At 50.5% G+C, this 15,147-nt stretch overlaps 2 protein-coding genes across 2 annotated transcripts in view; one reads left to right on the top strand and one right to left on the bottom strand.

Annotated features, from left to right (window-relative positions):
• Positions 1-15,147, top strand: part of DOCK1 (dedicator of cytokinesis 1) — a 385,242-nt gene that overhangs the window by 169,303 nt on the left and 200,792 nt on the right. The window lies entirely within an intron of this gene.
• INSYN2A (inhibitory synaptic factor 2A) overlaps positions 1-15,147 on the bottom strand; it is a 32,904-nt gene that overhangs the window by 10,578 nt on the left and 7,179 nt on the right. The window contains exon 2 of the mRNA XM_090279573.1: positions 4,373-4,444. Within this exon, the coding sequence (XP_090135699.1) occupies positions 4,373-4,444 (72 nt within the window). The remainder of the gene's footprint in view (positions 1-4,372; positions 4,445-15,147) is intronic.

Genomic DNA, 15,147 nt, shown 5'->3' with positions numbered 1-15,147 from the left:
ACTCCTCGTTGAAGTGATGTGACTTTTCACATGTGACATAAACCCACGTAGGATAACTGAGGCCAGAGGGACTTACTTCTGGGGGGGGGGTCCCCAGAAGACGGAGCGTGAGAAACGCAGGTGCGGGCAGCACCCTGAGGGTTCTGCAGCCAGGCTGCATCGCGAGCCCCTGTCTCCGCAGCAAAGGGAAGGGCGCAGCCCGTGGGGGAGAACTTGGAACTCTCGTGGGGGGCCCATGTTCACAGAAAGCCTCTAGGCTTCACCTCGAAAAGAGTCGTAACTTGAAATCAGCTGAAAGTAAGGTCTCCGTTTACGACTCGAATGGAAATGTTACCTTTCAGGTGCTGATTCCTTTGTGGACCGGTTGTTCAGTGTGTGGACCGGAAGGGCGCTTTCACGCCTCCCATCGCCTGTAGAGCTCAGGAAACTCCTGCCCAGCGTCAGCAGCCCAAGCGAAGAGTCACTGTTCACTTTTTTATTGACATTCCATTGTCAAGTTCGTAACTTAATTTTTAATTATTTCCAACTTAAAGCGATAGGACCAGTGGGAAACAGGGTTGTTAATATGGACCTTGTAGGAACATGGGCTCTCGTCTGCATTAGTAGTTGCAGGACTGACTGAGCGAGGCTGGGGGAGTCCAGCGGAGCCTTCCTGTTAACGACAGAAGGTTGAGGGGCTGGCGAGCCGATGTTGTTATCATTGCGGGGAGAGACTTTGAAATGCCTTCCTGAAGGAGAGGCCTAAACAAATCCCCACCTTTTCCTTGGTACCACCTCTCCTGGGAAGCAGGGCTCACGCAGCGGGCTGACAGTGGGTCCGCATCCCTGTGACGTTCCTGAAGATCCCCGCCACCAGATGTACACACTCCCTGTGGTCACACCTGGGATGAGAAGGTCTCTACGCGTAGACATGCATTGTCCCCCTTTGCAGGAGGACCCTCAGGGATCACAGTGGCTCGGTTCCTCCACCGGGTGCATCTTGGTTAATTTCCGGCCATGCCTGGCATGCTGGACACTTGGAGCTCTTTTGAAAAGCGGGCGGGCGGCTGGTGTGAGGGGTCCTCACAGTAGGTCGGTTGGGCTAGTTCTACCTAGTGACCACGGACGGGTAGTTCCTGGCCTTCCCGGGCTTGAACAATCACATTTAACATCACTTTTCATGTGAGTTGAGTTACTTCTGGACTTAGAGCCAACTTGAGTTAAATTTCTCGTTACATGGGTGAGCGCCCCGATAAGTGCTCCTTTCAAACCCCCCCCCCCAGTAGAATGTTAAGTGGCTGTGGGCTCCTCCAGCTCCCTCTGAACCTTCTGGAACCTTGGCTCCTGCCCACCTGCCCGTGTTTTAAGACTGGAAGAGTCTCAGCTCCCAGGGTCCCAAAGCCAGGCACGCAACGCGCATTCTTCACCGGTTTCCTTATGGCCTGACAGTAGCGAAGGGTGACCTGTGTGACACCCCTTCACTCAGGATGCAGGGTCCCCTCCTGCAGAGGAAGCAGTGAAAACAGTCCCACTCACCAGGCTTCTCTGACCAATGGCTCTCTCTGGAAAGATCATTTGTCATTGGTTCTTTAAAAAATTTTTTTTAAATTTTTATTATTTGGTTTTTTTTTAATAGCCTATTTTTTATTGTACTTTTCGCTACCATTGATCCCCCTTATACTGCTTCCCCCCCCACAATCTCCACGCTGTAGTCCATGAGCCCTTTCCCCTTTTTGCTTGATCCCCACTGCCGCCCCCCTAAACATCCCGCTCCTGCTGCCCAGAGCTGCCAGCATGCCCTCTCCCTACGAGTCTGTCTCTGTTTTCCTTGTTAGTTCAGCTCCTTAGATTCCACATGGAAGTGAAATCGTGTGGCGTTTGTCTTTCTCTGCCGGGCTTACTTCACTCGGCCTAGTGTCCTCCGGGTCCCCCATGCTGTTGCAAAGAGTAAAGTTCTCCTTTTGTATGACCGAGCAGAACCCCAGTGTGTGACTGTCCCGGAGCGGTTTTATCCCTCATCTGCCGACGCACGCTCGGGCGACTTCCACACCTTGGCGATGGTAAGCAGGGCTGCTATGCACACAGGGGTGCGTGGGTTCTTGCAAATTAGTGTTTGGGGTTCCTTTGGATAAACGCCTGGACGTGGGATGGCCGAGTCACAAGGCAGATCTAGGCTCTCAGGGACCACTTCTATAGTTTGTAATTGGTTCCTGACACAGAAAACTTGTCCGGTGAGGCTTTCCCCCACCTTTGTGAAGGGGGGAGGACCGAGCCAGCAGGGGGCTACCTGCCTGGAGCCCTGGGCCGTGCGCCTGGGACTCTCCCTCATTAGGTCTTCGCCTGGGGACGGCCCCAGCCGGGCAGGTATTCTCAGCCTCAGCGCTGTTGGCACCGCGGACCAGATGACTGATGTGGGAGCTGCCCTGTGCCTTCTCAGATGTGGGCAGTGTCCCCGGCCTCTGCCTCGCCCGTGTGACAGCTGCAAGTGACTCCCTCCAGACCCTGCCCGTTGACCGCTGGGAGGCAGGGCCTCCCTCTGTGGACAATGTCCGCCGTAAGGAACGGGCCAGGGTGACATTGGTGCTCATGTCAGTCCTGTGCTTTCTTCTCCCGGCTTCACCAGGCAAGGTGAACCCAGGCAAGCCAGCTCTGCTTTTGGAGAACGCAGGACCCCCCTGGGGTGTTCGGCACCCCCCAGAGGTGTGTGATGGGTCCGAGGTGGTGGGGATTCAAGCTTCCTGCTGTATTTAAGACATTTGTACCCTGTCTCTACTTTCTCGATGGGAAGATGGTAACTTTGGAGATCTTTTCAGAAAGTGTATTTGTGGGCAGATGGGAGTTCCTTTACACATTTTTAGGTATATAACTAGTTATATACATTCTCCTGGCTATGAGGGTGCGCCCGGCTCTGCAGACTCGTGAATAAAGGCCTCGCTTTGCTGCTGAAGTCCTGTGTCCCAGTTTTTATTGTGAGCGTTTCTCACACATTGGTTTCTTCCCCTTTTAAGTGCCTTTTGGTCCTTTTGAGATGGGAAAAGCTGGTGTTTGGAGTTCGTGCTGCCTGTCACTATCAGAACTAATAAGCAGAGACAGGGATTGAATCTTTATGGGCACTTTATTCAGATGGCTAACCCTGGCTGGTTTGGCTCAGTGGATTGAGCGTCGGCCTGCAAGCTAAGTGTCAGCTGGTTCGATCTTCCAGTCAGGGCACATCAGAGAAGGAAAACTCTGACTCCAAAAAAACCTCCGCTGCCTTGCGGCATACCTCTTCAGGGGAAAGGCTAAGGGAGTAAACCCCGACAGAAAATCCGGAGCCGGAGTCCCTAAGGCGGTTTGACGTTGTAGTCAACACCGGCAACTCCTGCGGCGCACCTGAAGCCAAGCTGTATTGACTCCGTCTTTCCCTTGGATCCTTCAGCTGCGAAGAGAGGGGGGGTCTGCTGCATGGGCAACAGCAGACCCTCCATATCACCCTGCCCAGGCTCTGTAGCTTCAGCTTCACTGGAGAGGACACTCCAGCGTCATCGCAAGATGTCGATTCAACACGGGAGGAGACAGATACCGTGTCACTCCCGAGTTGGACTGCACAACCATTCTCGGCGGTGCAGATAGACTCTTAAGAAGCTACACCATCGTCTCTCGAGACGGACGGCTGCCGACGACGGAACTAGTTAGAAGTGTTTTTGAAAATTTGGCAAATCAACAAAACCTGTTCTTCAGGCCTCCTTTTTAAAAATGAACTAAATCATAACATCTGTTACCGCTCTCATATTTTGTTTTGAAAATTAAATTTCTAGAAAAAAAAAGAAAAAGAGAGTAACCTCTGAAGGCTGTGACTATGTCTTGAAATTCTACATTATTGCCAAGAACTGACCCTGACTTCTGCCTGTTGAAAGTTTCTGTTGTAGTCTTACGGGTGTGAGGAATCCAAACGAGCTTCCCATTTAAAGGCATGAAGACCAGAGGTCGGGGCTCCAAACATGGGACTCTGCCCCAGGGGACACACGCGCCAGGGTCCTCCTGAGCGCTCAGGAATGCACCGCGCTGTGGAGAGAACCGTCTGGGCCTTCCACGGTGCCCCCAGCCCATCCAGCCAGGGAGGGCCTCCACCCAGCTTTTCTACCACACACAGCACAGTGCTGCTGGCTGTCAGTCTCGAAGGAGCAGGCCGTCCCGCTCATCCCCATCCTTGAAACCACTAGGACACACGGGTGAGATGAACGCACCCCAGCCTGCCCTCGTCCCGCCAGCACAGCTCGGGATGAGGCTCAGGGAGCACCCTTTGCGTTCTGTCTGACAGGAACACCCCGCCTGGTACCCCACGACCCGGCCTGTGTGGGTCCGCGCCATCTGTCACTCGTAGTACACAGCGGGAAGGGAAACTTTGACGTACCTATAGATGACACATGCACTGTCCCTGCACGTGTCACAGTTAGCTGTGTCCTGCCCCGTCCGATAGGAAAGCCTACAAGATAAGAACAGGAGAGTGTTACACGCGGAGGCTGGCGGTCGCGGGCCTCTGCAGAGTAGACCCCTCACGCCACTGCGTCCCCAGGATGTGGGTGCCCCATTTTGCTCCGTCTCTGTGTTAATACGCCCAATGCAACAGCTACAGCGAAGATGGTATTTAAATTAAACTTGGAATGTGAACATAAGCTACGGGCTGAAGTCAATAACCTGATGGTGTCAGAAGCAGAGGGACTTTGGGATGTTCCCGTGCAGCTTTATATTTGGGGTGTTTTACGGAACCTCGGAGGGAAAACTAACTCCAGGTGGGCTGATTTGATAGCTGTTTTTGCCCCGCGGCCTCTTGGCCTCCTAGAATTAAGGGGTCTGCAAACGACCACCCTTGCGTCAATTCCCACCCATTGGCCTGGTTTTGTCCAGCAAGCTCGGGGTGGATTTGAAATGGTCGAAAAACATCAAAAGAATAGTAATAGCTGGAACACATCAAAATTAATGAAAGTCAGATTTCAGTGTCCATTTATAACGTTTTAAGATAATAAAATTTACTTAACATTTTTCTATAAGTCCCTACACGATAGTCTTGGTTTGCCAATCCCAGAGCGCTTCCTCTGGCGCTGCAGAGGAGAGACTTCGCTGCGCCCCGTGGTCATGTGGCATGGTCCCCGCCCTGTGTCCTGGTCCCCCGTGTCCTGGCAGGTGCTCTCTGGCTCCGTTCCCTGAGGATTCCAGCAGCCAGTGAGGCTGGACGTTTCCGCTGGGGGTGGGGGAGGCTAACTCTCTTGCTAAAAGAAGTTAAGAAGTCTTTTTTGGAGTATATTGTGGAAGGTTGTGTCAACTTAAAGGTTTGGTGACCAGATTTTCTTGACCAGGCCTTGCCTGTCTCTCAGCTAGCCACCCCAAGAAGCTAGTACGGGGACACCATCACAGATTTCCTCCTAGCCACGTAGGCAGGCCTTTCCTCGCCTGACATTCCCTAACGTGGTGGTGGTGTTTTATGAATATTACTTTGTACCCAGAGACATGCACGCTAATCTGACTTCGTTCCGTGTGTGGCAGAAGAGCTTCCATCTGAGCTGGCTTATGCACACTTTGGGGGCAGGTTCCCACTTGTGGAGCCCCTCAGCATGGGGACAGCGTGCCCAGACAGTTGTCTGTCAGCACGGCCCCTCGTGTTTTCTCACCCTTGCCATGCACACTTGTTCTGGATGCATCGTGGGTTTTGAATGGAAAATAACTTGTTTTCCTCGTTATAGTTTGTGTTACATCAACACGTGACAATGGGTTTTCTGCTCCAGGCCTCGCTGTCTCTGAGCTTTGGTAAACTGGGACTCGACCTTTGAGTTCTGCGCATTTCATTTGTTATTCAAGTGACCGTATTCTGCCTTGTGTTGCCTCTCGTTACCTGTGACCCCTTCTGATTGAGCCAGAAGTGGAGTCCTAGTGCGGTGGTGTTCGTGTGGACCTTACCCACCATCACTTGCCTGTGGGGGCACCTCTGGGACCCAGCCTTGGTCTTTGTCGGGAGGAAGGGTGAGGAGCCTGTGTGTTATCCCCACCCCCTTCATAATAAGCCCCAGGGGGGCCATTCCTCCTGACCCTCCCACCTGGCTCCTGATCTGCGGGACCAACACCAGAGTCCCTTCTGCATGACATTGACCTTCTCCAGCTCCCGTGCCTTCTACAATATCTAGCCAATGCCTTCTCCACCCAGCTCGCTCTGCCAGCGCTGGCTCCTAGCTCGTTCTGACCAAGGTCGTTTCTCCAGTAAAGTGCACACAGTGCTCAGGCCCTTGTGCTAGCAGTGACGCGTGTGATGTGAACGTGTTGTCCCACTGTTAGGGCGGGCTGCCGGTGAGGGACTGCCCCACTACTGTGTACTCCCCACCTGCTGGGGAAGGGCACGCCATGACAGTTCTCTCTCTGTCAGACAACTCCAAACCTTAGTCTTCTAGAAGAAAACAGGCAAAATGGAGAGCAGGTCACGTCTTAGCCCTTCTCTGAGGGCACAGAGAACCTCCTGGTCCTAGACCTTGGGACAAATGTCTGTCAAGCCTTATCAACACCAACACCCCTTTCTTGCCCTGTATCATAGGGGTCCCAAGTGTCTCCCTTACATCAGAGCCTCTGGTCCTCAAATTAATTATGCCGCTCTTGTTCTGCAGAGGAGGACCCAGCAACAACTCAGTCCCAGGTCTCTTGTTTAGAGAACCCGAGCCTCTGAGGCTCCTCAGTCCCTTGCATCTTGGGGACTGGTGTTCTTCTCTAGTGTGACTGCAGCTTGGGACAGTTGATGCCACAGTGACCCACCAAGGCTTCTGGCACCTGACAGACATAGAAGGGCCCTGTTCTGGGGACTGGGCTTCTTCAGTTGGACCGCTTTTCTAAAGACATACTGAAAAGACTGTTCCCATCTCCTTGTAAAAAGCAGATTGTTAATAATTGCTTACTAGGTGCCAGGCGTTAGTCTGGCTACTGAGGAGACGTGTTAGGACAAAATTAAGACCCTGTCCTCACAGAGCTGACAGCGGAGTGGGAGATGCAGACCAGCAGCGTGTCAGCACGGGAATGGGTGGTCGGATCGATGGATGGCCCGTGTCTGGTAGTGCCGTTTGTCAGGGAAGGGCTGAGAAAACAGGCGGCTGGAGGTAAGACCCGGATGGCAGCGAAGAAGCACTCAGTCATCTGACGATCAGGGATGAGTGCCGCAAGCTGAAGGACCCACGTTCAAGGACAGAAGAAAGGACCTGTGTGGCTAGAACAGACGGAGCAAACGGCAGTGGGGGGAGGGCAGATGGTGCGAACAGGAAGCTCCCTGCACGCCGTTTAAGATGCAACAGGAAACCACTCTGAGTTTTCCTCATAGATGCTTGAGAGAAAGGCAGGGAGACCACGTCCCCTTACCTGTCCATCTCAGCCCTTCCCCGGCACCGCTCCTTCCTTTTCCTCCCTCGCTTCTTGTCTTTACACCCCTGCCTCCCCCCAGCATGGCCCGTGTCTGCTGAGAAGGAGCACGTCCGTCACTGTGGCTGCTTTCTGTGGAGACATGTCTGTGGTCACCCTTTCATTAGCTAATTTAGGAGAAAACAGGGTGGTCAGTCCTAGTCCTGCCGGGTCTGACCAGTGTTCCTAGGGTCGCCCTGCCAGGAGCTCTGCTCAGAGGGGCCCTTCCGCACGTTCTCAGGTTTCACTCGGACCCTTCTTCTGTTTCAGGGATTTAAGTGTTTGGAGTCCGTGGATGGAGGTCAGTGAGAGATTACTTTGGGGGTAACATTGAGAGGGCTGTCCGGCGTCCCGTGGCGTCAGTCACAGGCTGTCTCTGCGGCTCCCATCAACCCAGGCGAGCCTGCCAGACTTCTGCGTCACATGAGGGTGTTCTGATCCATCAGATCGCCCTTGGGCGTCCGAGCCGCAGGGTTTGGCTTCACTGATGACATTGTGGTCCCATTAATAATTGGGTTGCAACGTCTGAATGGGTGTGTTTTCCAAATAGAGACGAAGCAGATAAGTTATTTCCACTGAATGGGGAACACAAAGTTATGGGTTTCATCTGCTTTTGCCTTCTCACTTGGAAACCAGTCATAAAACCAACATTCGACATGATTATCTTTCTAGATCACTGTTGTCACCCAAGAGGAGCAAAAACTTTAGCACAGACACTTCTCCGATGATAGCAGTGCTTGGGGTCTCTGTGATGGGGGGCGCGGGGGTCAGGAGGGGAGAGCTTGGATTCTTGGTGGCAGCGCCCCCGTGGAAGGAAGTCTGGATCAAAAATGATAAGTTTTCAGTCTTGCAAGTTAATTGCTCCACTGGTAAATCTCTCTTCCCTTCTGACTGGAGGAATTTATTAGCTAATACGCGTTTATAATCTTGTGCCTGTCGCAATGCCTGGTACACCCTGGGGGTTCGGTTAATATTAATTTGACCAAATAATATGGTCCTTGTGTTTTCATACTGAAGTTTGTTAAGAGACAAATGTAATGGGAAAAAAAAATCCAACTGGGTGCAAAAAGCAAATGAAAAGTATAAATTGTGAAAAGCTCTGGTCCTTACTTTTTCCCCCCTTCGGAGCGCCTCTGGGCTCAGGGACCTTTAATGCATATTCTTGGCAGCACTCAGCCCACTACAGTGAGCTGCCATTTCTCAGTATTTTCTGGTCCTAGCAGTGTCTGTCCCTTGAAATACAACACTCGGCACCAAGGACAGCGCCGAGCGTCCACGTTCCTCTTTTCAGTCCTTTTTTCTTTTCTTTCCTTGACGTTTCTTCCCCCCAGCCCTCACCCCAACCCCTCCCTCCAGAACACAGTTTCTGCCCAAGGACCACCTCCTCACTTGATGCCGTTTAGACACTCCAGTGGTCCTGATGGGCTTCACTGAGAAGAGAGGAGACCGGACTGGGCTATGGAATTAAGACGGAAGCCCGAGGGCCTTGGGACCGTACGTAGAGGCGGGCTGGCGATTTCGGGTCTGTTGAAGCAGAAGGTTTGCCCAAGCCACTGTCACCATGTAGTTTCAGTGGAGTCAAGTTTTGAAGTTGTTGCCACTTCTGCTTCGTAGAGAGGCAAGATCCTTCACGAGATCTTGACCCACTGTAGAGAAAATACAGTGAGGGTCGTGCATAGGAGGTGCGTGGAGCTCCAGGGGGGCCACGTGATCCAGAGGAAACCTCAGGGGCACCTTCCTTTCGTGGCCTGGAATTCTCAAGTTCGTCTTTGCATGCAGGTCACCAGTGTCTGAGTAATCTGCTCCAAATCTCTGACTGTCATTTTCAAAGATTCCTGAGTATAAAAATACACATTTGCCTATTTATTCTCTGTTTGCCCAGCCCAAGTCCAGCGTGCCGGTCACGGGAGAGGTGTCCAGAAGGTTTGCAGGTGCCTGGAATGAGGGATGGACGAGTGAGTGAAAACTGAGAGTAGGTCCGTGAGGGCGGGTCTGACCTTTGTTCCAGTGGCGTATAGCAGCGCTTGACGTAAAACTTGAGCAAGATTTACTTCCACGGTGTTAACATGTTGAACATGTAGAACTGTGCCTGCATGCAAGTTGCTTTATAATAATTCCTGATCATTTGTGCTTAGAGTGTTCTAACCCGCCACCATTTATTATATGGCTCTGGCTTCTCTTTTCCTTTTTCTTTGCTCTGTAGATGGTAGATCCAGCGCTAAAGCCCACTCCATGAATTATGGGTTCCCTCCGCGTGTCTAGGACTTCCTTTTGGAGGAAAGGCTCTCACTGAGGTTGAAATACACCAGCCACGTCTTTGTTTCCCCAGACACTCATGTGAGTCCTCCTAAATCTGAAGGTGTAGGTTCCAAACGTCCCTTGCATAAAACAGTCCTTCATTAGGTGACCCTTTTGAGGAAGATCTGTTTGTGCACTCCTGTGTTAGAGAGAATTCCCTCTGTGAACATGAATGTTGGGTTTTACAGCTCTCTCCAAGTCTCCATAGAACTGTAAAAAAAATCTGAGGGCTAGCCTGCAAACCCTGGCATCCTGTATCATCTTGGCTTAGTGGAAAGTGTGCTGAGGTCCAAACACATTACTTAGAAATGTTGTAGAGCAAACCCATTCATAGGTTAAGGCGGGTCTTTCTTCCCATTTGTGTCCCCCATACTCAATTGTTTTTCCACTGGAAAGTTCTCAAGGTTGTACATGCACCATTCTTCCAGACCCAGAACTTGAGATGTTGGTTGACTCCTGAATAACCAGCTTAACGTGCAAAACCCGTGTGATCTTATCAAACACGTGAGGATGATTTTCTGTTCTCCTGGTTGTTTCTACTTCGCATTCTCATTATAGATCTTAAAGGACTTAGCTATGAATTAGCTACAGTCCCTAACTGGCTTTCACCGTGCAGGCATGGTCACGGTCATTGGATCTTCCTGTGCGCCAGCCCGTGTGTGGCTTCATGCCAGAGAGCAGCGGTCGGGTGAACAAACCACAGGTCTTGCCCTCGAGACAGTCACAATCTGGAGGACACGTTTCCAAGGAGAGGGACTTGCTTCTGTGTTCAGGAAGTAGAGCGGTGCCCCTTTGCAAAGCAGTCCCTTTCCGCGGGACTGTTTCTCTGCTTGTTGAAGCCAGTGTCCTTGGCTCTGGCCTGGTGTCTGTCCCGTCCCAGGCAACTCAGCATGTCCCCTTTGGCGGCTACCTCCCAGACCTCCCTGCAGTGGATGCTGATGGAGTGACGAGGCATCTTTCTCTCTTTTGACTCAGTGTCTTGGTGGCTGTGACCACACCGCCATGTGCCTTCCCAGTCCAAGCACTGAGCTCATGACTTATAAAAGTTAGCGCCCTAAGCCCTGGCTGCTGTGGCTCAGTGGATTGAGCGTCAGCCTGCAAGCCAAGTGTCGCTGGTTCGATTCCCAGTCAGGGCACATGACTCGGTTGCACGTCAGGTCCCCAGTTGGGGGCGCGCGTGAGAGGCAACCACACAGTGATGTTTCTCTCCCTCTCTTTCTCCTGTCCCCTCTCTCTAAAAATAAATAAATAAATAAATAAAATTGTTTTTAAAAAAAAGGTAGCGCCCTACCTCCCTTCTCTGCTGAACTTCGCAACACTTCTCGCCACGGAACACGCCATACGCTTTAGTGTTTTGCTTTTTGTCTGTGTCCCTGCTAAAACGTTGGCACTGTGGGAGCAGGGAGGTTTTCGTTTGAATGGAGCCTGCAGTGTAGCAGGTGCTCAAGGAATATTTTTTTAAATTATCAACGAGCGAAGGAATGAACAAGGGAATGAAGAATCTCTGTGAGTTTCCTGCTGCGCTCACAGCCCACACCCTGTCCTTCTGAAAAGGAAAATTGGATGGTCAGGTTTGTGAGGTTCCGGGCTGGATCAGGTGAGAACATCTTGTCTAACGGGATTATCGCCGTTCCAGCTTAAGTTCCACCAAACACCTGGGAAAGGTCGGCTACCACCTGCTTCCCACACCCAGGTATTAAAATAAAAGGCCTAGTCTGCCCCTAAACCAGGGCCCCTCCTCCACCCTGGTGAACATGTGTCACTGAGAAGCACCCTGTTAACACGCTATGTTCGGATAGCGAGAATTCTCATCATTTGATCGCATAATTTTAAACAATTAAATAAGGTTCTTTAGACATTCAGTAGTAATTTTTCATTTGCTTTTTTTTATTAATTAAGGATAGTAGCAGCTTCATTGTTAATTTTGTGAAGTCATTTCATTAATATTAGCCATATAACCATATTTAAATCTTAAACACCTGCTGGAACAGAGGATTAAAAGGCATTTAAATACCCTGGTATGCAACGTGTTAACAATGAACTTGGTGGCTTTCTTTAGGCAGTGTTGGCAAATTAACTTTTATTGGCCTAGCAACTCCCCAAATGCAGTCACATTATAATTCTGGGTCAGTTCCAGCTGTAAGGCCAGCTTTTAGTGCCTGTGCATTACCAAGGACGAATGGGGACCGGTAATGGTGCTGAGTGGTAGAGCCTGGCCGGCACTGTGAAGAGTCAAGCCCTGGGGCCACCCCGAGAGGACACGGGGGTCGCTGGCCGCCCTTGCTTTCTCCCTCGGCCTCAGCCTCACCCCCAGCATCGCCTTTCGTTATCCCGGCCTCTTCCAGGGGCCCGGCTCCGTCTCCCTGTCCGCTGCCCGCTGCCCGGAGCTGTGCGTGGTGAGGACAGACTATGTTAGTGCCAGGACATATCCGTTATTCCTGTCAGCACCCCGTGCAGATTTGGGCTGAGGCAGACACAGATGGGCCCTATGCGCTGGGCAGGGCTGTTTCTCTGGTGTTCTGTAATCCTATTTCCATAATGTGAAATCAGTACCTAACAGTCGGGGAAGACAGCAATTATGACTGTGCGCATGGACTACCCGGTGATAGTACATCAGAGAAAAGCTTGCATTTTCTTCCATCCCTGCCTGAAATCAAGGAGAGTCTAAGTTGCAGAACGATGACAATGGTGGCATCAATGATGACAAGTCACTCCTCCCAGAGGGCACAGAGAGTAGCTATTATTAATAAGGGAAACAACTTTTTAGGGCTGAACTGAGGCTGAATTGATTAACTTGTTTTGTTTTTTTCCTGGAGGAGAAAGTTTAAGCTATAATTTATTGACAATTAGTGAAAATAAATTTTGGTGGCACTGGCTACTGAACTAGAGCGAGATTAGGAATGTGATTGTGCTCCGTGGAAACAGATTCTCCTCCCAGGAGGCCATTCTTCTCCGGCCCTGGTACTGCCACGAACTTAAAGGGCTTTTAATTTGAAAGTATGAACGTCATGCCTTTTCCACTGGTTCTTGCGATAAATATCTGCAGAGGCTTTTATCTTTGATTTACGATTTTTTTTTGATAGGCTTTTTGGAGCAGTTTCGTTAACCAATTTACATCAGAACTTACTCTTCGAGAAGCTTTTGTGCTTTGCTTCCAAAGCCTGATTTGGCTTTTGTTTTTTAAACACGTTTCTGAGCTTTTGTGGCTGAAAATGTAAATCTTTCGATTTTGGTCTCGTCATTTACAAAATTCCTGTGTCCAGGAGTGAGACTTTTATCTGGGGAGATCGCCTTTTGCTGTCATCGTGAATACCACGTTGTTGACTGGTCACAACTAAACCCGTGTTTTCAAGCATGATAAACTTGCTATACAGTCTGTCACACCAGAAAAAGTTATTAGAAGTTATATGGAAGATATGTACAAAGTTTCATTTCAGTATCTTCTGTATAAATGAAGTATACTGAAGCTTAGATTGTTTCATTTTCATAGACAATTACAAAACAATAGCCGGTGACCTGGGACAGCTTTTGTATAAAATTACCGGTCAACAGCGTGATGCCAACAGAGAAAGTTTTACTCCATTTTTAGGCAAAATAGGCCCATGTCCTAGGAAATCGGCTCTCATGGATGTGCTTTCAAATACGGGCCTTCAACACAGGCGCACCTTCTTTTCTGTTGCGTGGGGAGCTTCCCTTCAGCGTGCCGGTGACGTGGCTTTGGGCCTTTGCCTGAGGAGAGCTGGGCTGGGTGGGCAGGTGGAGGGACCAAGTGAGCATCTCACGTGCCAGGTGGTGCCAAGGGCCCTGCAGGATGTCCCCGGGAAGGCTGCCCATAGACAGGTGAATCCTTGGCATTCAGGTCCTTGTGCCGCACGACCAGTGGCCTGAGTTCTTCTGAAATTAGCCCACAGAGGGGATGTCTCTCACTGATGATGCACCCTTAAAATGAGGCTGTGTTTCCGGAATGCCTTCGAAGGGTGGCCTCTGCTCTCTCTGGCACTAGGAGTCTGCTTTCTGTAGAACATACATGTGCGTGGCACTGACCAGACCTGGGGAGCAGAAGCCTCTTAGCCCCTCCCGGCAGAAGGAGGAACCCAGGTTTGCAGTAACAACAGAAGTGCCTGCTTTTTGGTTCTGCACAGACGTAGCAGCTTCCTGTTTTCAGAAGAGAGAGAGAATGGGTGCTTGGGCCTGACAGGTCTGCCTGGGAACCCTGTCTTTGCCGTTCCTCACCAGCTTGTTGACCTCAGGGAATGTTATGAGCATGTCCTTCAGTTTCCTTGTGCGGATCATTCCTGCCTCGCAGTGCTTCTGTGAGGGTTGACTCAGTGCGGCAAAGCTGGCATATTGGGGTGCTCAGACCAGGTGAGCTCTGTGGGTGCTCTGCCCTAAGATGCATTTCACTGAGGTTCCCCCGCAGAGCCAGTGGGAGCTCTAACACAAACCCTTTCGCATAACTTAGCAGAAATTGCATGGGATTTAAAAACTAGAACTTATATTTCATCCCTTTTTTAGAAAATATGAATTCTGGTACACAAACCCATAAATTCCATAAACGTTCATGTCATGCCTTAAATTGCTCATTTTATCTGCAGATGGGTGTCTGAATTGCCTAGTGGCTTGGTGGTGAGGCTTTTATTTACCTACCAACTTAAAAAGCTGGGGAGGTATTTGAAATCTGTCTTGGCACTCTGCACAGGAAGATTATTTAAATTACATTCTCAAGTATGTGTGATACCTCCACGGAGCCCAAAGCAAGAGTTTGAAATGAGTTTTATATTTGTAGAAATATATTTGCTTCATTTTTTCCTATTAAAAAATGGAAAGGCTATTATTTTTTGAAAAACTGAAAAGTACCATTTCCAGAGTTATATAAATACAGGCTACAGAGAAGACCCCCGTGGCCCTGGTCATTAAATGAAGAAAATGCCAGAGAGAACATGATGTGGGCATCCCTTTCGAAATCGTCACATATGACGATACTTGGACTTTAGAAATTGAATATTTCATCACAAATATATAAAAATATATAAAAATCGTCAGTTGCAACAGGAAAAGGAAAGGGCAGAGGCCAAGTGCAGCCCGTGGCAGTTAGTCACGGGGCAAGTAGTGGGCAGGGTCTTGAGAAGGGAAGGAAGAACACAGCGGTGGGACTGCTGAGTGCGCAGATGGCCAACATCTGTGGCAAGGACCGTCTGTCTCTGTCTCGTCTCTGAACGTCTGTGAGAGTTCTACGCAGTGTCCTTAGGCGACTCTGGAAATTGTCTTAAGAGCAGAGAGAGGCATGGGGGGCTCTCCTCCCGTTTGGGCCATTCTCTTTAACATGGGAACACGCAGCTCAGAGAGGCTGGGCCCTTGAGGAGGAGCAGCGTCGATCCTCACGTGTCCTGCCTCCGTGCCGACGGCTCTGTCCGTGACACCAAGTAGACGCGCCCTGAACGTTTCTGAGGGCGAGTGCGAAGC

The sequence above is a fragment of the Furipterus horrens genome, unplaced genomic scaffold (genome assembly GCF_987537825.1).
Source record: "Furipterus horrens unplaced genomic scaffold, mFurHor1.1.pri manual_scaffold_5, whole genome shotgun sequence".
Classification (NCBI taxonomy): domain Eukaryota; kingdom Metazoa; phylum Chordata; class Mammalia; order Chiroptera; family Furipteridae; genus Furipterus; species Furipterus horrens.
The sequence above is the reverse complement of the archived record's forward strand: the minus strand, read 5'-3'. Positions and strand labels throughout refer to the sequence as shown.